This window comes from Coffea eugenioides, chromosome 4, assembly GCF_003713205.1.
Source record: "Coffea eugenioides isolate CCC68of chromosome 4, Ceug_1.0, whole genome shotgun sequence".
In the NCBI taxonomy this organism is placed as follows: domain Eukaryota; kingdom Viridiplantae; phylum Streptophyta; class Magnoliopsida; order Gentianales; family Rubiaceae; genus Coffea; species Coffea eugenioides.
The window spans coordinates 17,623,114-17,646,263 of NC_040038.1; the positions used below are offsets into that span (position 1 = coordinate 17,623,114).

General features: G+C 34.9%; 2 protein-coding genes across 3 annotated transcripts; one reads left to right on the forward strand and one right to left on the reverse strand.

The window, feature by feature from the left end:
* The first annotated feature begins 1,023 nt into the window (after window positions 1-1,023).
* LOC113767732 (betaine aldehyde dehydrogenase 1, chloroplastic-like) lies at window positions 1,024-10,747 on the forward strand. The gene is made up of 15 exons (XM_027311913.1): window positions 1,024-1,239; window positions 1,322-1,464; window positions 1,754-1,834; window positions 1,925-2,073; window positions 3,187-3,279; window positions 3,366-3,489; window positions 3,575-3,640; window positions 3,747-3,813; window positions 4,049-4,125; window positions 7,313-7,426; window positions 9,146-9,223; window positions 9,291-9,442; window positions 9,542-9,602; window positions 9,707-9,813; window positions 10,347-10,747. Exons 1-15 carry the CDS (start codon window positions 1,131-1,133, stop codon window positions 10,435-10,437), a joined length of 1,512 nt encoding a protein of 503 aa, XP_027167714.1. The 5' UTR covers window positions 1,024-1,130; the 3' UTR covers window positions 10,438-10,747.
* A 3,242-nt stretch (window positions 10,748-13,989) lies between these two features.
* Window positions 13,990-22,545, reverse strand: LOC113768047 (mannose-1-phosphate guanyltransferase alpha). Of its 2 annotated transcripts, none has more exons than XM_027312274.1 (16): window positions 22,457-22,545; window positions 22,103-22,257; window positions 21,815-21,912; window positions 21,490-21,590; window positions 21,327-21,405; window positions 21,106-21,166; window positions 20,900-20,946; window positions 20,712-20,804; window positions 20,537-20,627; window positions 19,224-19,272; window positions 17,225-17,341; window positions 16,989-17,136; window positions 15,425-15,517; window positions 15,281-15,349; window positions 14,546-14,588; window positions 13,990-14,459 (listed from the first exon to the last, which is right to left on the reverse strand). In XM_027312274.1, exons 2-16 carry the CDS (start codon window positions 22,161-22,163, stop codon window positions 14,359-14,361), a joined length of 1,251 nt encoding a protein of 416 aa, XP_027168075.1. In that variant the 5' UTR covers window positions 22,164-22,257; window positions 22,457-22,545; the 3' UTR covers window positions 13,990-14,358. The 2 variants fall into 2 exon arrangements, with proteins under 2 accessions (XP_027168075.1, XP_027168076.1); XM_027312275.1 differs by having other exon boundaries at window positions 22,447-22,465.
* Between the last annotated feature and the right edge of the window lie 605 nt (window positions 22,546-23,150).

The following is a 23,150-nucleotide window of genomic DNA, read 5'->3' on the forward strand; positions in this document are numbered from 1 at the left end:
AATTAGCTATTAGAAAACTAGCCGTTAGTAAAAATTAGCTATTATAGATAGTGAAACTTTGCCCCAAAAGTTTCTCCAACAGTAAAAAAATTAGCTGTTAGAAAACTAGCAGTTATGGGTATTTATAGATAGTGAAACGTTGCCCCAAAAGTTTCTCTAACGGTAAAAAAATTAGCAATTAGAAAACTAGTCGTTAGGAGTACCGGATGTCCGATCCTCTTCTCTGCGTTCGATACGTGCGTCTGATAGTATGTTCTAACTCTTATCAGAAGGCTGATGGAGTTTGTGTGTCCAACAAGTCTTGCATTCAATAGAGGTCAGAATATTGAGGTGTTTTTCACAAATTTATCGCATAGCCAATCCAAGGGATTTGTGTCCGATATGACTGTTCGATGAATTCTCCTGACTATCGACGTCCTACATCCTTGTGAAGTGTTTGACAGTTTCTGTTCGAAATGTTCGCATCGGTTATCCGACGTTCGATACTTCGAAGACGTTTTATACGAGCGTTCAATAGCCTCAACAAATTTTGCTCCATTTGATTCAAATCTTTTTTTCATTCTTTTGGACTTAACACTTGTTCTAGACAATTTCTTATATGAAACTATTAGTCTAAATCATCAATTTGTTTTGTTATCAATAAAATCAAGAATTGATTAATAGAAGTTTTCAAAATTATAGATAAAAATTTATTTTAGTGTTGAGGAACGGGACAGAGCAAGAGGCGAGGTATCCCCCCATCCCACATCCCATTTAAATGAGAGAAAAATTCCCCCATTCTCACCCCACCCTTGCTGCATCACTTTCTTACACGGACTTGCTCCCGTTGCCATCCCTAATTGTCATCCTCACCATCACAGCAAATGAAATCCATGGTTGCATTTTGAGACAATCCTTTAAATGTAAGGGCGTCAAGTCCAATTTACCCTTGTTCTGTTTATTTTTGTGGGTCTCTGATTGAAGTTGAAAATGACCTGTCCACACAAAGTCATAATATGCAATCCTTTTCCCTATAAATACTTGTTATCAGGTAACCAAAACAAAGCAGTCCGACACTGAAAAGTTCCCAAGTGTCAAAGACTCTACACTCCAAAGTCCTAGCTAAGCAAGAAAGATCAAGAAAGTTGTCAATGGCCATCCCAGTTCCTAGCCGACTTCTGTTCATCGATGGTCAATGGAGAGAGCCCGTGAAGAAGAATCGCATCCCGATAATCAACCCCTCTACTGAAGCAATCATTGGTGAGCAACCCTTTTGACCACTGCCCCTTCTCTCTCTCTCTGAATCTGTGTTAGTTAGTTAATCATGAAAATTTTGTTGCAGGGGATATTCCGGCAGCTACGGCGGAAGATATAGACATTGCGGTGGAAGCTGCGAGGAGGGCGCTTATTAGGAATGGGGGAAAAGACTGGGCCGCTGCATCTGGAGCACATCGCGCAAAATTTCTGCGTGCTATTGCGGCAAAGGTGAAGAACTTGATAGTTGTTAGTTCGTTTTGTTTGGATTGGAATGATGTGAAAGATTAATAAGTTCATCTGATCAGGCTTGGATCTTTCTTGCCCCAAATGAAATTGATTTTTGCTGCCATGTGCAGATAGATCTGTTGTTCTGTATCTGTTTGAGTGAGTAAAAGAGGAATTGTGATTGCCCTGAAGTTTGATGTTCTTCATATTTCAGATTAGTTAGAGCTTCTATAAAAATGGAAGTGCTGGAAGTTGCATGCTTAATAAATTTGCTTATATTTTTGGTAATCAGATAACTGAACGGAAGTCTGAACTAGCAAAGCTTGAAGCACTTGATTGTGGGAAGCCCCTGGAAGAAGCAGCCTGGGATATAGTAAGTTATGAATACCCAGAGAAACCTCTTTGCTGTTGTTTTTTTTTTTATTTTTTATGAGTTGCTTATATGGTTATCCATGTCGTTTAGGATGATGTTGCCGGGTGTTTTGAGTACCATGCGGACCTTGCTGAAACTTTAGATTCAAGGCAAAAGGCTCCTATTTCTCTTCCTGCGGAAACATTTAAGGGTTATCTGCTAATGGATCCCATTGGGGTGGTTGGGTTGATTACACCATGGTATTGGCTACTTTTTTTTGTCTGTCTATCTCTCTGTCTGTCTCTCTCGTGTGGTTTTGCTAGTCTTTGGATATGACATTCTTCAAACGGGACTAATCTGAAAGAACTGCTTGTTAAGATGAAGTATTGTCAACAGATTTTTAAACTACTAGGATGGAATATATTATTTGGTAAACAGATGGCCTAGATAAAATTGGATTTGAGTGTGCATATCATTCATTGATGTCAAAGATTGTGTTCGGCAAGGTAAAACCTAGGCACTGTGTACTGTGTAAAAACCAAAAGGGTTAAGAATACTTGTGCTTGCGTCTTCAATATTTGAAAGCGATGAAAAGACCGAGTGGAAATGCCCACGCAAGTAGAGACATGTCTTACTTAATTTGAAACTCAAAGATAACTTGGATTTCAACCATAATCAATCCATCTTTTGTTTAATTAGTGGTATTTTTAAAATTTTCTGGGATGTGATAAAAAGATGTTGCTACTGATTATGTCTTTGGAATTCGCTTTTTTATCCTGGTCTAAACTTTGATTACGTCCACCCCGGCATTAGCTTCCAGAGGATTTATTTGTTCCAAAGAGCTCGGAACTCTGTAGAATTTGATTCTATCTTTGGTTCATGAAGGGGCAGTCAAGGAGTTCTGGGAAAGGGCAGAACTTGCCTTTGTTTCCTCTAGTCTGTGATGCTGAGAATCTTTGAAAAGGCTAAAGCTAAGAATTTGCTGCAGAAAGGAAATGCATCTTAGTTCAAGCTCATTTTGGAGTTGGAATATCATGTGCTAGACTCTTGTAGATTTGGACCAATGAATTCAATCTAAAAGTATTGAAATGGAATTATGAGCCTAGTTTGCTTGTGAGTTTGTTGAAAGCAAATCTTGAATGGTTTTTATTGAACTTTCTCATAGATTTTTGCCCTTTACCACCAGATTAGCTGTCTTTTTGGGCTTGTTGCAAGACAATTTAACCTCTAGTACAAAGCAATATGCAATAATTGATGGGCTGGGAATGAGTTTTTCTGGCCATTATTGACTTAGTTGCAAATGTCGATTATGTTGATGATTTTGAGTTTGAAACTGATGGTCTCCCTGGACTACATTATCCTGTCTGCTGAAGGAATTACCCCTTACTGATGGCTACATGGAAAGTTGCTCCTGCTCTGGCTGCTGGTTGTGCTGCAATTCTTAAGCCATCTGAATTAGCTTCTGTGTGAGTAACTCTCAATCTTCATTTCCTTTTGATTAGGAGAGTTGACGTTCTATGCATTACTTGACTATCCTGATATTACATCTTAGATCCTGCTTGGAGTTAGCTGATATCTGTATTGAGGTTGGTCTTCCACCTGGCATACTTAACATTGTCACTGGACTAGGGCCAGAAGCTGGTGCTCCTTTGGCATCTCATCCCCATGTTGACAAGGTTTAATCACTTGTCTTTTCATTATGGTTTATATGGAGACTGGTGCCTTTTATGACCTAGGGCTATTGAAATGATTGACCATTAGATAGCATTCACTGGAAGTAGTGCTACGGGGAGTAAAATAATGTCAGCTGCTGCTCAACTCGTTAAGGTTTGTTATCACTGCAAGACATCAAAAGTCATTTGTAAAAGTAATGTCATTTGTGGTCAAATTGAAAGTTTCTGATATTAGTAGTAATTTTGTGTTTTCTTGGCAGCCTGTTTCACTTGAACTAGGTGGAAAAAGTCCGATAGTTGTGTTTGAGGATGTTGACCTGGACAAAGGTGTGTGTATTCTGATTACTACATGGCGTTAATTTCTGTGTTTCTCCATTCTAAAGCTATAGACTATATTTCTTCAGCATGAATGTATCATTAAAGGAAGTAAGAAGAAAATGAATTTTTATCTCGAGAAATCCGGTGTATAAAATGTTGGAAATTTTAAAGCTGCCATTTTATAACAATATAATTCTTGAATATGAATATTCAAATATGCTTCTTATCTACTTCATTTAAACAGCTGCTGAGTGGACATTGTTTGGTTGCTTTTGGACAAATGGCCAGATCTGTAGCGCAACATCTCGCCTTATAATCCATGTGAGTAGGAAAGCTGAATGCAAATTATGTTTGATATAGCTTTTCAATTTCATCGATATGCCTATATTAATTTGATGGCTATCACGATTCTGTCTTGCATGGTATATTGCTTTTAGGCAATGCATGTACATCAAATTTATAAGCTCTTTCAGTAAAGTTAAAAATGATTTAAACAGTAGCTTTTCTTGTCCTTTTTCCTCATTGTTTTCCTTCTGTTTCTACTTACACTGAATAGCTGTGTAAGTTTCATTGCCCTAGTGAACTTAATATGTTATAGGGTAAAAAAAAAAAAAAACCCCTGTAGTAAACCTAATACATAGAAAAGCCTCTCGTGATTTCAAAACGTACAACATAACACCTCATCCTTTGAATTAAATTGTAAAGGTGACGGAATCCGTTGAACTTAATGGAAATGACTTATTGGAACCTAAAAAAAAATTTTTATACCTAATTTTTAACAAATATACCTATTCTACCCCTTAACCCTTAATTCTCTCTACTCTAGAGAATAAAACAAATGATTTTTTTGAGCTGTCTTTTGCTTAATTATATCAGGGCATTTTGGTCATTTTGTCTATTTCCGTTAAGTTTAATGGATTCCGTCACCTTTACAATTTAGTTCAATGCATGAGGTGTCATGTTGTACGTTTTGAAACCACGGGGGGCTTTTTTGTTTTTTACCCTGTGTTATATGCAAGTGTAATGTCTAAGCAAGTCTGAGATGCCAGCTGTTCAGGGAATCTCAAGTAAATGAAAATTTCCAGTTTGAGCTTCAGTTTGTAAACAAAGTGAAGAGCTTTCTTGGTTGAGATTTATCGCTAAATCACTTAGTTGGATCCCTAGTTATTCTGGTAAATGGGATGGGGACAATCTGTTCTGGCGCCTGTAGTGCTAATCTCTAGCCATAATCTCTAAGCATGTAATGCAAGTCCAAAAGAGAAACTACTATTTTCACCTGAATGACATTCTTAGTATCTATGATTCCATTAACTGGAGTATGTCTAAGACTACAATGTGCTATGGTGTCTCAAACCTGTCTGACCTTCCTCATCTTTTGCTTCCATCCCAAAATTCACAAGAATTCTGCTGATTTGCCGCCATGTTGAGCACCCATAATGTGTTGGAGTAGTCATTGTTATCTAGGAAGTAGTAACTGGGACGGTAATTTTCCAACCTAGCAGCTCTGATCACGGGATGAACTGAAGGTTCTTACTTTCACTAGCGTTAAGAGCATGTCTTTGAGAATTTCTGTGTAGTGTGAAGTGGTGAAAGAAATGGTAGTATGTCTTCATGTGTATGGCTTCAGCATCTGTTTCTGCACTTTTCTCGTATACTTTTATTTGCTGCATCTCCTGAAGGTGTAGTGACCTGTAAATAATGATTATCTGCAAAATATCAAGCTAAGAATTTATAATTTATTTGCCAAGTGATTATCTTAATTTTTTGCTCACTTGGCCAAGGTCTTATGGTGTCATTTTTGCATCTTCAAATGATGTTGTCATCTTCCTTGAGGACACACACTGTTCTCATAGCAAAAACCATTACTGCCTAGTGTTTGTAGCTCAGTGACAACTTTATTTGAGAACTGCTACCCTGATACTGCATAATTCCTATGCATATTGAGAGAATTTTATATAGGATCTCCTATTATTTCACTTTGGCATGATTATTAGACAAGATGTGAGAATGTAATAGTTTGAGCAAAATCATATACGGCCCGTAGAAGTTAAAGGTCCAAAGCTACCTAGACTGCAAGAGGCCAGTCAGGAGCCAAAGTGCAAACAGAAAGGCATGCTTTTTTAAAGCTGCGGGCACGTTATATGAATGATGATGGCCTAGAGTGATGTAAGAATAACACAATCAATCACCCAATTAACAAAATGAAAGTATATTAAATAAGATTCAAGCAAAAAACGTTGCAATTAGTGTGTTAAGGTTCAAAATAAAATTATGATGCCCTAATAGATAGGTATGCCTAGTGAAACAGAAATAATAACTAGCATAGCCAGCAAAAATAAAGTTTCATTCAAGTCTTAAAGATTCATACACTATTGATCTTCTAATCATCTCATCTCATCAACTAAGTCTACCACATCCAAATCTGTTTCTCATCTGCTAGTACAAATGCAGTAGATCAAATTGCAATTTTCATTTCCTTTGTTCCAAGTTGCTACTGCCCTTGCATTTGGATGGGACTGGGATTGGGATTGGTGTAGAAAATTAACAGGAAACTTAGCTAGCAGCACAAAGTACTAGGATTATGAAGAGTATAAAAATACAAAAATTTTAAGGAAATTAGCTTCTAGGCTGTATGAGAGCCCAAGTTAGCTAATACTACAACTTTAAGTAATTAACTGGTATGAAAAAGTTCTGGCTACAGTTCCTTATTTGGTAGTTATAGGGCTCCAAATGCACTGTTGCCTAAAGTGTCAAAGGACATGCCTAGTACATCTGTGCCAGCTACAAAAAAAAAAAAAATCTAAAACTACTACACTTGTTGAGAGAGCATAACTAATACATACTAAACAACAAAAATCTGAAATCTATGCTTTTGCATTAGAAATCTTAATGATAGCTAATTTCTTTGACTCCACTAGCTTTAGCATAATCATCCCATGTTGAGTCATTATCCTCAATTTACCAAGAAGGGGGAAAATTGAGGCAAAAACAATTTGAACATGGGGCTAGTAAGGTAGAGCAACATGAGAATGACTGCCATAGTTTAGGTAAAAGAGTGAGGATCATTAACCAAAAGAATGAAGAAGACAGGAGAAGAAGGCCAAAATCCAGGTGGAGAGAGACCGAGAGAATTAGATAGTGTGTGTATGTGAGAGAGAGAGAGAGAGAGGTGTCAGAATGGTTGTGTTTCCAGGTTCAGGAGAAGAAGGCCAAAATCCAGGTGGAGAGAGACCGAGAGAATTAGATAGTGTGTGTGTATGTGAGAGAGAGCGAGAGGTGTCAGAATGGTTGTGTTTCCAGGTTTAGCGTTCCTTTTGTAACATTTTCCACATCTTCTAGTATTACAATGTGTCAAAATTGTTGTGTTTCATTAGGGGCAAGCAATGTGTTTGTGTACTGCCGTTTGTTTTCGTGATAACTGGTACAATAAGTTTGACTGGCTTTGTACTTTTAGTTTCTGAATCAACTATCTTTTATTGAGTTCTGAATGTAACCTTGAATGTTTCAGGAAAACATTGCAAGAGAATTTTTGGACAAGCTTGTGGCATGGTGCCGAAACATCAAAATCTCAGACCCCTTAGAGGATGGTTGTAGGCTTGGCCCTGTTGTAAGCAGTGGACAGGTAAGAAAGCTGGTTGTTTAACTGCTCTAGCTGTTGCAATTGAAAAAGACACTTTATTTCTTTTTTTTCTATAAACATACAAGGGCTTCTGAATGGATCCAAGTGAGGCCGTTTGGGGTTGGGGCTGCTTTCACTTAAGAAGGGCTTCCAGACAAATTGTATTAATGTAGAGCTTTTGCTAACAGGAACTTCTATCACAAGCTCAATTGGTGCTTTTGAGATGGGTTTCCATCTCAAAGATCAAAAATGATGCTGGACTTTTTTAATCATAAATGTTGAACTGAATAAGGATAGAAGTACATTTGAAAAATTCAAACCATGTACTGTAAAACAGAGAAAGTACTTGTGCAAGTTGCTTCCAAACAACAAATTTAAGTACTTCCTTTGAAACATGAAGAGAGGTGCTTTGTGATAAGGCATCACTAATCCCAAATGAGGCCTGAGAGTTATATGCTTCTACTATGAAAATACAGCAGAAGTTTTAACTTCAGTGCTTTTGGTTTGACTGGGTCAAAACTGAAAGTAACAGAGATTCTTACACAAGTGTCATAATGGCTTGTGTTTCTTCTTCTTCTTCTTCTTCTAAATATTTATGAGTAAAATGATGCATGTTAGATAGATTGTTGTCTGAGATATTTCAATTGAAATTAGTTCAAAGTGGACTATTAATTTTCTAAGTGCTAATGCACTTATTTTAGTATATCATCTCTTTCCACTACCTTTTAAAAAATCTATGACCTCTTTTTTGTTTAGTGAAAAAGATCTATGATGTCCCACTCAATTATCGAAACCATATGTACAGACCCTAAAATAGAATCCTGATATGATTATATTCCTCATTCTTGCTTCATCTCTAACCTGCTTACTTGTATATACACTCTTTGATCTAATCTGTTAGTGTATCTAAACATAATATCCTTCCACTTAAATGATGGGCTTGCTTTACTCTGAGTAATTCTTATGCATCATATCATACGTTAAATGGATCTGAATATATTTACATGCATATCTTTTGAATATTTAAAACCTATTAGGAATGGACCTTGACGAACTCTCTGTTTGAATTATTGTATGGCTAGGACTGCTGTAAGCGAAACTAATTAGGGAAAGTTTTGTATTGTAGAGCTATCATGAGTTCTATTGAATCCCTCACTGTTTAGCATTTGTGCCATGTGAATTAATGGCTTTAAATTACACTTGCTAGAAGCCATTTTTACATTTGCAATTGGGTTTTCCATATTGACATTCACGTCTGAAACTGAGGAATTCTTGAGATTTCTAGTCAAAATATTTATAGGACATATTTAATTAAGAAAGTTGTGTAGAATAGAGCATGCAAAATGAGGGTATCAGTTATGAGTAGCTTCCAAACACAACTGGATATCTTCTGGGTTGTAAACTTGAAAACAGGCCAGTTTTCTTCTAACCACTGATTTTCAGTGTTGAAGTCAAACAAATGGAGGAGCAAAACTAATATTATCATCACCCTAGAAAAGTTTCTTAAACATTATAGTGAGCTTTCTGTTATTGTTTAGGAAATTTTGAAAAATTAAATTTGCGAACTAGATGACCATGGTTTTGCTTACTATTCTTTTGTACTCATCTGTCATTTTAAATGGATGTTATCATTATAAGCTTTTCTGAATATTGTTTCCGTACAATGTTGTGGACATGGATATTGAGAGTTGATTTTATACTTTCATCTGGTTGACATTTCAGTATGAGAAAGTAATGAGTTTCATATCAACTGCTAAGAGTGAAGGAGCAACAATTTTATGTGGCGGGAAACGTCCAGAGGTAATCTACCTACTTGTATGCAACTGGTCTATTAACACTTGCTCAAGAAGACTAATTTGTTTTACAGAATTTAGAAAAAGGTTTCTTTGTCAAACCAACCATCATCACGGATGTAAAAACATCTATGCAAATCTGGAGAGAAGAAGTATTTGGACCTGTTTTGTGTGTCAAGACATTTGCAACAGAAGAGGAAGCCATTGAATTAGCAAATGACACCCAGTGAGTTACTTCTTCATTTCTCTTAATTATTGTGCATCATGAGACCTGTGTGCATAATAGGGATTAATGTGGTTCATTTTCTTTAACAACTTTTCACAGTTATGGTTTGGCTGCGGCTGTGCTATCCGAAGATTTGGAAAGATGTGAGCGCTTGACAAAGGTGAGAAACTCAACTCTAATGGGATTACTATTTAGCAGGAGAGTGGTTTACCAAAATTGGAGAAGACTTGTGGTTTAATTGTGTTGGCTTCTTGGATTTGGCAGGCTTTTCAGTGTGGGATTGTTTGGGTAAACTGTTCTCAGCCATGCTTCTGTCAAGCTCCTTGGGGTGGTAAAAAACGTAGTGGTTTTGGTCGTGAATTAGGGGAAAGGTAACCTTCTTGATTCTGTAGGAGCTTTGGAAACATGTTAGCTATTAATGTCATTTTCTATATTGTGGAACAAGACAAATTCATTTTAAATCAATTGTTCAATGATATCTGGCTTGTTAGGGGACAAAAGATACTGAGGTATTACCCTACTCGAGTGTTGTGACCCTCGTATTCAGCTCGTTTGGAGAGTAAACAGCAAGCTGATATGGATATGACATGATACTACTATGAAAAATTTAAATTTTTGGCACCTTGCATCTCAATCTTTTTACTATGATATTATTTGTCTTGCTTGTCTTTTTCTTTGTAAGAAATTTTGTGGCACTCTGGTGGTTGTTAGTTCCATTTTACTTTTAACAGCAAGAAAGAATGAAACTTTTTACAGAATTTGACATGATATCTGGCTTGTAAATTTCTTCTTGGGAATCATCCCATGATCAAAAAGGTTAAATGTTCTTAGTTAATGACTTTCACATCTTAGAGCATTTATGGGTTTGCTTGGATCAAATCTTAAAATCTATCATTCCTTTCAGGGGACTCGACAACTACTTGAATGTGAAGCAGGTGACACAGTATGTTTCCAGTGATCCATGGGGTTGGTACAAGTCTCCTTCCAAGCTATAAAGTTCTTTTGTGATTGTACTACTTCAAGGAGCAAGGGAAAAATGCCATTTGGAATGTCTGGAGCAAGGGAAACAAGGCATTAGAATGCCTGGTACCGTATAAATCATGATTACCTCACTGGACTCTTACTTGTTTGCATTGTGGTTAAAACATTCTCTAAAATGTTAGATTGGCAACAAGTCGAAGCAGGACAGTGACAAAATATTTATCGGAATAAAATTTGCTGGTTGGAAGTAGCGCCTGTTTGGTAGCAAATCTTTCAATCCCATTTAGGCAAACTGTTGCTTATTGACATATATCTCTTTATTTATCTGCTTCCATATCGCTCTTTACACCCAGATGCATTGCAGTACCCTGTGCATGAGACTAGGGACAATCGAGGAGAAGGGGAGGATCTTAAGTTTCATGTGCTTTCGTTGAAGTTTACTGTCCATTCAGTGTTAGATTCTGTTATAGTTACAAAATTTAGGATTAACATTTTATGCACTAATAGTTCTAACTTTTTTGGTACATTGTCAGTGTATAATTTTTTTTACACTAGAAGATTTATATCATGTTATAACATAAATCCAAGTTTGAACTTTAAATCATGCATATGTGACATATATCAAAGACTATTAGTTTAAAAAAAAAATCACTACACTGATGCATAAAAAGTTATCCTAAAATTTATGAGTGCATTTTTTAAGATTGATTTTAGCAACTGAAAAGAAAATGTAAATATTGTAGATAGATCAGAAGCATGGACTGTCTGATACGGTTGCCACTTACAAACGGTCAGGCTCTTTTTTATTGTTAATTTTTATTTTTTTTTCACTTGCACCATACATGGGATTGATTTTGCACTGTTCTTGTTGCAATTTGTTTTTTCTTCGGGGAAGAGTTTCTTTTCTATAATTGGTCTTTCAGACAAAAAATTTTTTCGCTTTGTAGCACTGTGGGACTTCAATTTAAGAAGTGGGGATTTTGTTGGTCTTTAGCACGTATTTATTACTTTGTAAAAATACTTTCAACGTAAAATTATCAAATTTCAAGAAGCATTGGTGTGTAGAATTTGAAGTTTGAACCAAGAGGATTTAATAAACTGATAAGATAAGCCAGCCATCTTTGGCATATATTATATCAAGGATCATAAATTTATACAAGAGTTTTATCTACAAAAAGCGATTGAAAATCATGATTAGGGTAAACGATAGAAACATACATGGAGTTTCTAAATTTAGGAGGTATGCATGATTTAGTTTGTATCAGTCGTCATATAGGTATGTTGTTTAGAGTAGGATTTTTCTTAAATTGCTTGTTCTCTTCCATTTATTATATACTAGTGTGAATACCCGTACTACGTACGGTATTAAAAGAAATTAAAAAAAGGGATGAATAAAAAAATTAAAAAAATCGTACCAACATAATTAAAATATAAGATTTGTCTCATAATAGTTCGAAGTATGATAAAATGAGTACATCATTCGAGAATTGCCTTTCTTTGGAAGATGGATCTGGAAAGAATAATAGAAATTTATATTAGAAAATGAATGATATATGAATAGAAATGAATGTAATCGCATGGTTTATTTGATTTCAAAATGAAATAAGTAAACATTATGCATTTGATTTGATAATCTTGTATGAAGGTGTAAATATTCTTCATACCAATCAACATTTTAGTACAAAATTCAATATTGGTGGTTTAACTAACTCTGTTGAATTTTGTGGAGTTCGTACTATAGATGAGAAGACATGATTTTTTGCATGAATTGATCTGTTGATTGAATAGCCTTCCTCCATTTTTCTTAGAATTAAGACCGTACTGAATTCGAAATTAGTGTATTTTTATATAGTTTATAAATAGTATTATAAAAAAAATATGTATCAAGAAATTCTACCTTTTTTTTGCAATTTTTTAAGATAAGAAGCATCACAGCGAAATACAAATCTTGCATGTCTGTCTTGTAGATTAAAATGCAGGCAGGTTATTACTGGCATCTCTGATTTATATATTAACATTGTACATGGTTGAGAAGAAATATTATATACAGTACAGAAAAATATGTTGAAATTAAAGGTACATGAAATTAATTACTTGACAATAGTGTCGACCATATCATTACAATGCATACACACTGTTCTTGCAAAATGACCTTCACATGGGTGTCCACAATTTTTGCATAATTCATAGAACATATATAAGGGATAATTTCAGAAACCTCCCTTGAGGTTTCTAACAATCTCACTAGCCTCCCTGAAGTTCGTAAAATTACACAAACCTCCCTTGAAGTTAAGGTTTTGATAACAAATTAGTCCAATTTAAAAAAAGTAACATTAAAAAAATACTTTAAAGAGAGAGAGAGATGAAACTTTTATTTCATACATAAATACCCCTTATGCATGTATATAAGTTGTATTACTAAAAGAATGAAGATAATTAAAAGTTAAAAATAATTAATACACACATTTCACCACTCACGAAGTTCACATTTGATTAATTGGACAAACACAAATAAGTAACAAAATTATACTAATGATTACAAGATTCAACAAAACAGACTAGTCATCTCTTTTGACATGATATTTACTATAATTCTTGTGATTTTGAAAATAAAAATTTTCAAAATTTGCCTTTTTTTCTCTCCTTTCTCCTTTATTAATATTTGACGATTAAGTAATTAGATCACTAATTAACTATTAGTAACTAATTAATGAAAATAAATGTTGAAAAATTCTTTAATAATGAACGATGACTTGCAATGACAAAATACATCAATTGATATATTTAATGACATTATTTTGTGATTGATAGAACTTAACAATGACCAGAAATTAGTTGTACACAATGTAAGAAGAAGGGTTTTGGTAGAAGAAAAAATACAAGCCAAAAGAAGGTTATTCATGAGAATATTTTCTTTGAAACTCTTAAACTTGTAACAGTTGTAAAGTAATTTTGTAAAAGTAAAGGAGAAATGAGGAAAAGGAAAGACAAAGTTTAGAAATTTTTCTTTCTAAAATCACAAGAATCATAGCAAACATCATGTTAAAAGAAATAACTAGTCTGTTTTGATGAATCTCGTGGTCATTAGTGTAATTTTGTTGCTTATTTGTGTTGTCTAATTTATTAAAGGTGAACTTTTTGAGTGGTGAAATGCATGTATTAATTGTTTCTAACTTTTAATTATTTTTATTCTTTTACTAATACAACATATATATATATATATATGCATAAGGGGCGTTTATGAAATAAAAGTTTTATCTCTCTCCTTAAAGTACTTTTTTAATGTTACTTTTTTTTTTACTTTTTTTAATTGGATTAACTTTGTTATCATTTACTTAATCTTAGGAGAGGTTTGTATAATTTTACAAATTTTAGAGGAGGCTAATGAGATTATCAGAAACTGCAAGGGAGATTTCTGCAATTAACCGTATTTTGAAACGTGATTTCAAAAGTATAAAAGTCTAAATATCATCCAAGAATGGCATGTTGTGTTGCATAGATACCAATTAGAACTTTAGCAAGGAAATAGCCCCGAGTGCAGAAAAGTCAAAATATTCACATGTACATGGAAAAGTTGAGACGAGAAGCGTAATTATTATTATTACAAAGCTAAAACAATACAATACACAGTGGAACGGGAAGATCCCAAACTTGCAATTTATTCAATAGCTATGTTTACTTACAAATTCAAACACTAATTGGAATGTAGTGACAGAACAATTCCCTTTCCGGATCAAGAACAGGCATGAATGGAATTTCATTAGTTGCTTTCCTTGCCACATGCTACGGCTCATCAACCACGGGACAGATGCTTGCCTGGAGTGCTGACCAATTATTTCAGCTTGAATAACCAAGGACGGTGATATACAATTACAGATACAGATGCAGGGAATAGAACTCAAGGCCTGCAGGTATTCAAATCATCTGATATTGCATTATAGTATGATTTCCTCTTGAACACTAAGATTAAGGGTCTTGTTCGGGAGGACAATGCTGTTGATTACTACAACTTCATCTTCAACTGACACAGATTCACCTGTTTCAGAAGCATGGATGAGTTGATGAAATGTCACACTGAATTCAGTATCTGGTTGAAGAATTTAAGTATACAGACAAAGTTACCAAGAATTGTAACACCAAGCTTTGCATTGTAATCTCCTTCAGCCTGAGATAAGAAGATTACCATCACAAACTGTAGTCATCAAATCAAATATAGACAACAAAAGGAAGAAGCACAACAGGCAATATATTATCCAAATGATTTTTTCAATTCAGTTAGCCTGAAAAAAGGGTTTTGTCCAGCAAATGCAAGAATGACATACTGATCGAGAACTAAGAAACCAATATGGCATGACAGCAAAAGGAATACAGACAACTAATGCAACTGCTTCAACTCCAAATTTAGGATTACCATATATTTTAAGATACAAAGGAGAAGTTACTCAATTTTCGTTCACATTTTTGTTATTCTAATTACTGACTTCATTATAAGTTCTTACGTAGCAAAAGATCACAACATTGATGAAAACTTGAACAACAATTTGCACGCACAAGAAAAGCACTGGAAGTATGAATGTAAATCACGTCTATTAGGCTGGTATCATAGAAAGTCCACCTTGTCTTTTTGGGCCTAATCAAAGTAATGATAAAAGAACAAACAAGAGAGTTCATGCAGTAGGGCTTCTTTATCTAAAGGTTTTAAATTCAGAAAATTAAATAGTTTGTACCCTTGGACTTGTATGCCTTGACTTGGTCAACACAGGTCCATTACAATTAAAATTTTACTTCCATCCAAGTGCTATTGAAAATTTTTTCATCAGAAAAGGGTATCCTATTTGTGTAACCATATAGACTCACCTGCACTCTTGACCATCTCCCGATCATAGACTTCCACCCGACGATTGCATGGATGACAACAGCATTTTCCTTCACACCAAAAAGTCAACATCAGATCAATTTGTTATTTGCAAAATTTATCAGTTATTTTGCCGAGAATAATACCTTGATTTCAACGTCATCCAGAATAATACAATTGACAAGCCTTACACCAGCTCCTATACGAGCATTAGCCGAAATTGACACGTTGGGACCAATCTATTCAACAAATAGATAAGAAGTCAGTAGTATGTCTGTGTATTTGCATATGCAAGTCTCTGTGTGTGTGTGTGTGTGTGAGAGAGAGAGAGAGAGAGTAAATGAGAATGTTGGCCTGAGAAAGCAGAGAATCTAAAATTTTGGTTGCATGAAAGATTTGTTGGTTGGTAGCAGGAACTGGAATGGAGAGGGTAAAATGATGAGAAGGTCTGGAAATTCAAAAAATGCATCTGTTATTCTAATAAGATAGAAGGATAAAAAATCTTTTATAAATCAAAAACCACTGCATTGTGAAACAATGAATTACCGGTTGCGCACATTAACACCAATTTGGATCATAGGGAGGTCAATAGCCACAAAAAGGAGCTTTAAAGAATAATAAGAATGTAATAAGAATAGAATAAGAAGACACACAATCAGTTGCTTCTTCCAAGCATCGAGTTAACAAAAGATTATCATCAAGATTAGTATAGTGATAGTGATTCTGGAGGTCAACCATATTGACAACCTCTGAATTCACTACCAGGTATCACCTCTGAATCCAGGAACTAATCATCTCAGGCGTGTATAAAGACTTATTGCCAAGATTCAAGTATCAAGGCTAAGTATACTATAGATATCAAATTTCATCTCTCCCCAAGGTTCCAATCCCAGATGCAGCTCCCGTGCTAGAACTTCATGTACTCTGACCAAAATTAGTTTTGTTTTCTACATCACAATACAGCACTGATCCTCTACCAGGCCCAAATCAAGTATTCTGTGGTAAAAATTGCAGCACCTTTATTTATACAGGAGATGCTTACAGTTGGAATGCTCAAGCATAAAGGCTGCTGTGATGTTATAAGGCAACCAATATGTAGTAACATCTAAAAACTTAAGCCTCTCATAGTTCCTTTGATTGGAAAGAAAGACATTAGAGAACATTATTTAATTGAAGGCATTAGTTAGTAGCTTCCAGGATATTCAGTAACTGTTAGAAGTACATTGCCCCTTGGACAGGCATTCTTGACAGTGATGTACATTCAACTGGTGAAATGAATTGGGGGCCATGCCTAATGCTTTCGTGGTTATATTAAGTTGTCTAGTGTTTGAATATTTTTGGGGCCATGCCTAGTGCATTCTTGGCTCATACATACAACCTCTTTCGTCATAACCATTCAAGGATACATTCATTGTCAGCTTGCATTGTCGTTTCTGCAACTTCATTAACTATACTACAAAGAAAATGAGAAATCAGTTACATGCATGTCGGGGCTTAATTTTTATAACTCATAATATAGGGAAAATAAGTTGTGGATAATAGAACTAGAAACCACTATGTATTTGAATCCCAAGTTCCTCCAAAGGCTAACAAAAGAAGAGCAAGGAAAGAAGCAACAACATAGCCTGATAAATAGGAGAAACAAAAAAACTACGAATTAGAATACTGAAGACATTAATCAAAGAGCCTCCAAAATTTGAGCATCATTACCTTTGCAGTTGGATGAACTTTTGCTGATGGATGAATATAAACGTCACCAGTAATTGTTGCACTCTTTATACCATCTCCAGTTGCTAAAATATGGGGCGATGTGAACCGAAACTGGGCAAGATAAAGGGCAGAACTTCTCAAAGACATTCTGCAGAACATAAACTCAACAATCACAGGAAATTTCCAAGAATCAGATAAGTACAGAACTTGATAAGTATTGTGCATATTTTGTTTACCCAGGAGTTTTAATTTGCTCCCAAAAATCCATGGTTTCATATGTGTATAATTGCTTCTTCCCTGCAAGAGGAGATAGGATGTCCTGATCCAATCGAACAAAATCTGTGGGAAGGCTCCTGCAAAATACTATGCATGAGACAGGAAGCCAAATGAGATTTAAGTACCAACTAAAGTTTGAAACCTATTTACTTATTCGTATTGGTTCCACTAGGGGGGAGTGCCCGAGCATTGCATGGGTGTTTGGTGTCTGGGATTAAAGAGGATTTTTCATTGGACAAATAATAGTACATTCTAGAAAGAAATAGTCATCAAATATGACAAAATTAATAATAGTACATTCTAATTGCAGCACACACTTATACACTTTACTTTATCAATGATCTTGCAATTTACTATTTCCAAAAGGCCCCTATAGATGTCAGTTAAAAATCGCCCAAGAGGAGACATAAGTTGTTTCAAACAAAGGAATACCCTCCAACGGCTAGTTATAGTAACGTATTAATTGCACAACATGTTAACATGTTTTTGTGTTAATTGCACAACAAAAGCAATTAATATGTCTATTAACACCATTTCAGTAATTACACCAACACATAAGCTTATATGAGTTGTACTCGATGCAAAAACGGTTGCAAAATAACTCCATATTCCAGAAATATCCAGATGTCTCCATAAATCAAAGATTTAAATGTACCAAAATGAGGGCATTTCGGTAAATATATCTAAACACATGCTGCTCTCAGTTATATCAAAAGTTTTAAAAAAATTACACAACATTCCATATTTCCCAAAAAGCCTCTATCCATGCAGTTGAAATTCAAACCCCCCCCCCCCCCTCTTTTGACCACAACTCATTCTTATATAGTATAAGGAAACATTTAAGTCTAAACCATAAGAACAGATCAAAAGTAATAATTCTGCCTAGAGATGATTGTAATTTTTATTTCGTTATGGATAAAGCAGGTGACAGTTGCCAAGTAAATGAGTTTTGAGAATTTACTGCTTCCTCCTCTTATTGAAATTCAAAAATTTGTGGTGTTAGATTCCAATATAAAGTTTATTTCACCTCAAGTTTCTTTTCTCCATATAAAATAGCTCAAAAGAGGACTTTATGAAGCACAACACTGATCTAGCTGAATGACATCCATTGTAACAAAAAACAAATCCCAAATGTTGAGACAAGTGTGCCTAATGAGACAGAAAGTAAACAGACTCACACTTCACAGTTCTTCAGGTTCAAAGCCACAAAACATAGGTTAGAAAGAACATCATAGACATATGCATGACAATTTTCCACCCAGTTGGCAAGCAAACAGCAAAGTAAACAGACACACACTTCACAGTTCTTCAGGTTCAAAGCCACAAAACATAGGTTAGAAAGAAGAACATCATAGACATAAGCATGACAATTTTCTGCCCAGTTGGCAAGCAACCCTTTAAAGAGAGGAAAGGAACCAATATATAGTTCAAGCACATTCAAAGTCACATTTCAGGGGTATGAAACTTGCATACTTGCAGTAACAGCCCTGAAAATTGATGCACAGGTAGTTTGAAATAATTAACCACATGGGAATTCCCAAGCTGTAAAGTGACTCAGTCCTTTAAAAATCTCGTAAAATGGTTATAACCAGCATCAACACGCAACAGCATGAAATAAGTTAAAATAAGTTCAATCTAACTTGTGCACTCCATATTTAATTTTCATATAGTCCTAGAATTTTGTCATTAAAAATAACTCCAAGCTAAAATATGTAAATATTGCAAAAGAGTGAACCAACATGAGCTTTTGAGCTTCGTTAATAGCACATTCTGCCACCTTTTATAACTTTCTTTCTGCATTCTATTATCTAATTTATTGCACCAATCTTAAAGTTGCAGACCTAAACAAAACTACTTAAGCATGTCTTGATCTGAATGTACCTTTACAAGGAGCATAGCATTACCTTAAAGATATCAAAGTAAATTTTGAAAACAGGTGACATTAAGTGCAAAGAGTACCTGTTTGGGAGCTGGAGGGCTTCAAAGCTGGATACACGCCTTAAATTAGCTGCAGAATAGTGATAGAAAGTACACATCAGATTTCACAACCTTGGAGTTGTCTTATCAACTTGTGTAAGGTACTTGTAGCTTGTTCTATATGGATGAAACTAAAAGGAAAGAAGTTCCCTCAGTCCAGTATTATATTAGAAATATATTCCATGTCAGTGAACAGCACTGACAAGGATGAAAAACATATATAAACACTTGAAAGATAATTGACGATGGAAATAAAATATAAAATGTCATTGAATATATTATCCTCAATAATATGGAACTAAGCCCTTTAGTATAAAGACCACAACTTGACTCATATCATGGATCTTTTTTTTTTTTTCGGGCATCAACTTACTCTATTGTAATATGCCATAATATATATGATTATATACCTAAACATATATAGACACACATATGGCTGATCAAATAACATAATAAAGAGAATATCAAAAACTAAATTTGAAGCCTGCAATCTCATTGTTGATATAAGAAATGGATCCATTTAACAAACTACATTCCAAATTCTAGGTTAATTACTCCGTTTAACAAACTACATTCCAAATTCTCGGTTAAGTACTAGAATTTATAAAGCAAAACTTATTTGATTGGCAACTTAAATGAAGAAGTTATGAAGAACTAATTTGGAAGCTCACAAGCTCAAAGTGTTGATATAGACAATGAATACTCTGTTAACAAACTATTTTTCAAATGCCAGGTTAAGTACTAGGACTTGTAAGGCAACAGTTATCACATTGACAAAATGCAGGAGCAACATTGAGTAAGTTAATTAAAGCAGATCTGTAACATCTTCGAAGGATTAAATCTGAACAGAAAGCTACTGAGAGATAGCTCAGTCTCTGATTCAAATGAGTAATAGACATAGAAATTTATAAACAATGCAGGTACTTAATTATCTTACTGCAGATAGTATTTAGGGAGAGAAGACTGAAAAATCTTCACAGAAGTAGGACTCACCAAAAACTTCAACTAGAGAAGAAACAAACAACCAAGGATATAACCTCTTTATGCAAGAAGTTAATCTTTACAGTGCTGACACATCAGATTGACAAATCAAAACAAACAACAGCAGGATCTCAAAGCTTTCATGACACAATGCTGTAGTCTTTCTTGAACTAATTGTACCAAAGAGGATAGGCCAATCCCAAAGAATCTCAACAATCAAATATGTGTCTGATAGACCAATCAGACAGCATAATGTACTGTAATAAACTAAATGCTGCTAGCATGAACACGACAACCTAAAACCTAGAACTGACCTCTATCTTTTCTTTGTGTGGATACACCTTGAATGGCTGCAAAAACATCTGGTGTGAATACATAGACACCACAATTTATGTGATCACTCACCTGCATAAAATGAACAAAAATTGGAGTCTCAACCAAAAGCTGCACACATTAGTAAGACACCAAAATCACGGATCTTTTACGCACAAAAGTTTCTGGTTTCTCTGTGTAGTGCAACAGTTCATTAGTAACAGGATCAGCCACCAATTCACCAAACTGGTTGGCTGATTCGGGAGGAACCTGCGTGTAGGAAGTAAAGGAAGATGGCAAAACTCAGAAGAATCACAAATTAAAAGAAGAACTAGATTTTGCATGCCACCTAGAAATATAGCAACCTTGATCACAAGGATAGTTCCCATCCCACCATATCTTCTGTGAGCCTCTGCAATTGTTTCAATCAATAAGAAGCAATTCAAATCCTAGGATCACAATTAGTGACCACGAAATGTAAAACTAGTACGGCATGTGCTCCACTAAATGGATGAAAGCCAATCTTCACTTCTATGGAGAAAAGAGACATTAGGAAGAATAAGCCAATTACCAAGCATATCAGGCAGTGGAAAACTGCAGCAAACATCACAGTTCAGCAGAAAGATATGTGACTGCCATTGAAAACAAAGAAGATTTATTGAGGAGGCTTTTTTTCCCCTTATTTTGTCCTATAGTTCTTGATTTTCCACTTTGCTATTCCTATGAATATAAGAAACAAGAAGGCAACAATGAAGAAACAAACAATTAACGAAGAAGAGAATAGATTAAAACCGGACTGTCTTCCATGATTAGATCCCTAAAATTGTAAAGTCCACCAGCTGATCCGTGCGGCTTCTCCTCCTTCAAGTATCTAACATTGCACGATTGAATATTCAAATTAAGACAGGAAGTGAAAAAGATTCTACTGTACAAATAAAGCAAACCAAAAGTTTACCTGACTGGAACCTTGAGCTCATTAGAGATTGAAGACACAAACAATGCAAATTCACGCTCCTCATAGAAGCCAATAAGATAGATCTGTGCTAGATTTGGAATCTGACAGAAACAAAAGAACGTAAATTATGGTGCAGAAGTAACAAGACAATACACACAAAACTATTAGCATTCTTGGACTATATGCTTTATCTATCAATCAACTTCAAACCCCATTGATCCATAGACACAATGTACAATTCAATAAGTAAATCTATGTTGAAGCATACAAAATTTTAAACAATCTTCGATAGTTTTTTGCAAGAAATAAATCCTTATTAGCATACCCTTTTACAAGCAGAGATTGGATGATGCACCATTGGCTGTCCAGCCAGGGGAAAAAGTGGCTTTGGAATATTAAATGACAATGGCCGAAATCGAGTACCTGCAATATCCATCTTAGCATTATTTCACAAAACAGTAAAACAGCCTAAACATTTTACTAACATTAGAGCTCCCAAGTCATCAACAAGCAGATAGAAGTTTAGAATTTCAAAAAGGAACAAAGATCTTCAAAATTACAGACCATTTGCTACCAAGATCAGAAATCAAAATGTGGAAAATTGAATTGCTACCTTTGGTTGGTCCGCCCACCATGATGACTGCCACAACTTTCTCTTCTGAACTTCCCATCATTCGCACCAAAATTCAGAACCCAGATCCCAAATTCACTAGCGATGGATATCCTCTGACCAGAAGGAATCACTAACAACCCGTGATTCTTCTGCAACTACACCACATATAAAAGAAATTAAAAATGAAAAGAAAAAGCCACTATGGCTACTTAAGCGTAAAAATTCCAAGAATCACGTGATTGATTCCTCCATTATTTGTAGGGATTTTAGGACAAGGACAGAGGGCATACACTACTTGTTTGTCAGTATAAAAGATGGATAGGAACAGGAATAGAACTACTAACTATGAATTACCATCAGGGCATAATTTAGCAATTTAATAAGACTGAAGAAGCCCTTCCAAGTCAGTCGACCTGGTCTCACTGAGGATTAGTATAACTGAATTCCAGTGTTTCGAGTCTTATAACCAAAATGAAAAATAACCCAAAAATCTGAATAAGGGTTGGGGCTGAAGTGGGGTCAGGTCCTTGTATTTGTGGAAAAACAAATTTAATAAGATTAAAGAAGGACCAAATGAAAGAATTGTCAACTCTTTTCAACTAAATTGGTGTTTTCCTATTGTTATAAAAGCAAGGGTAAATTACCTTTTCCCTCTCTATAATTTGGTGATTTATCGTATAATCTCTATATATTTAACAATTTATATTTTAATATAAAGTCAAAATCAAATAAATAAATTGTTAAATGTACCCTTTCATTACTTCTTTTTTTCCTCCAAATATAAAATAGAAGAAGTTGAAATAAAAAATAGGTAAATAAGAACTAGAAAATACCATTAAAGATTTGGTATAATAACCTATAATGAGATATTTGTAGTAAAAAATAAATAGATACTAACTATGAATTACCATCAGGGAATAATTTAGCAATTTAATAAAACTAAAGAAGCCCTTCCAAGTCAGTTGAGCTGGTCTCACTGAGGGTTAGTACACCCGAGATCCAGTGTTCGAGTCTTGTAACCAAAATGGAAAATAACCCAACAACCCGA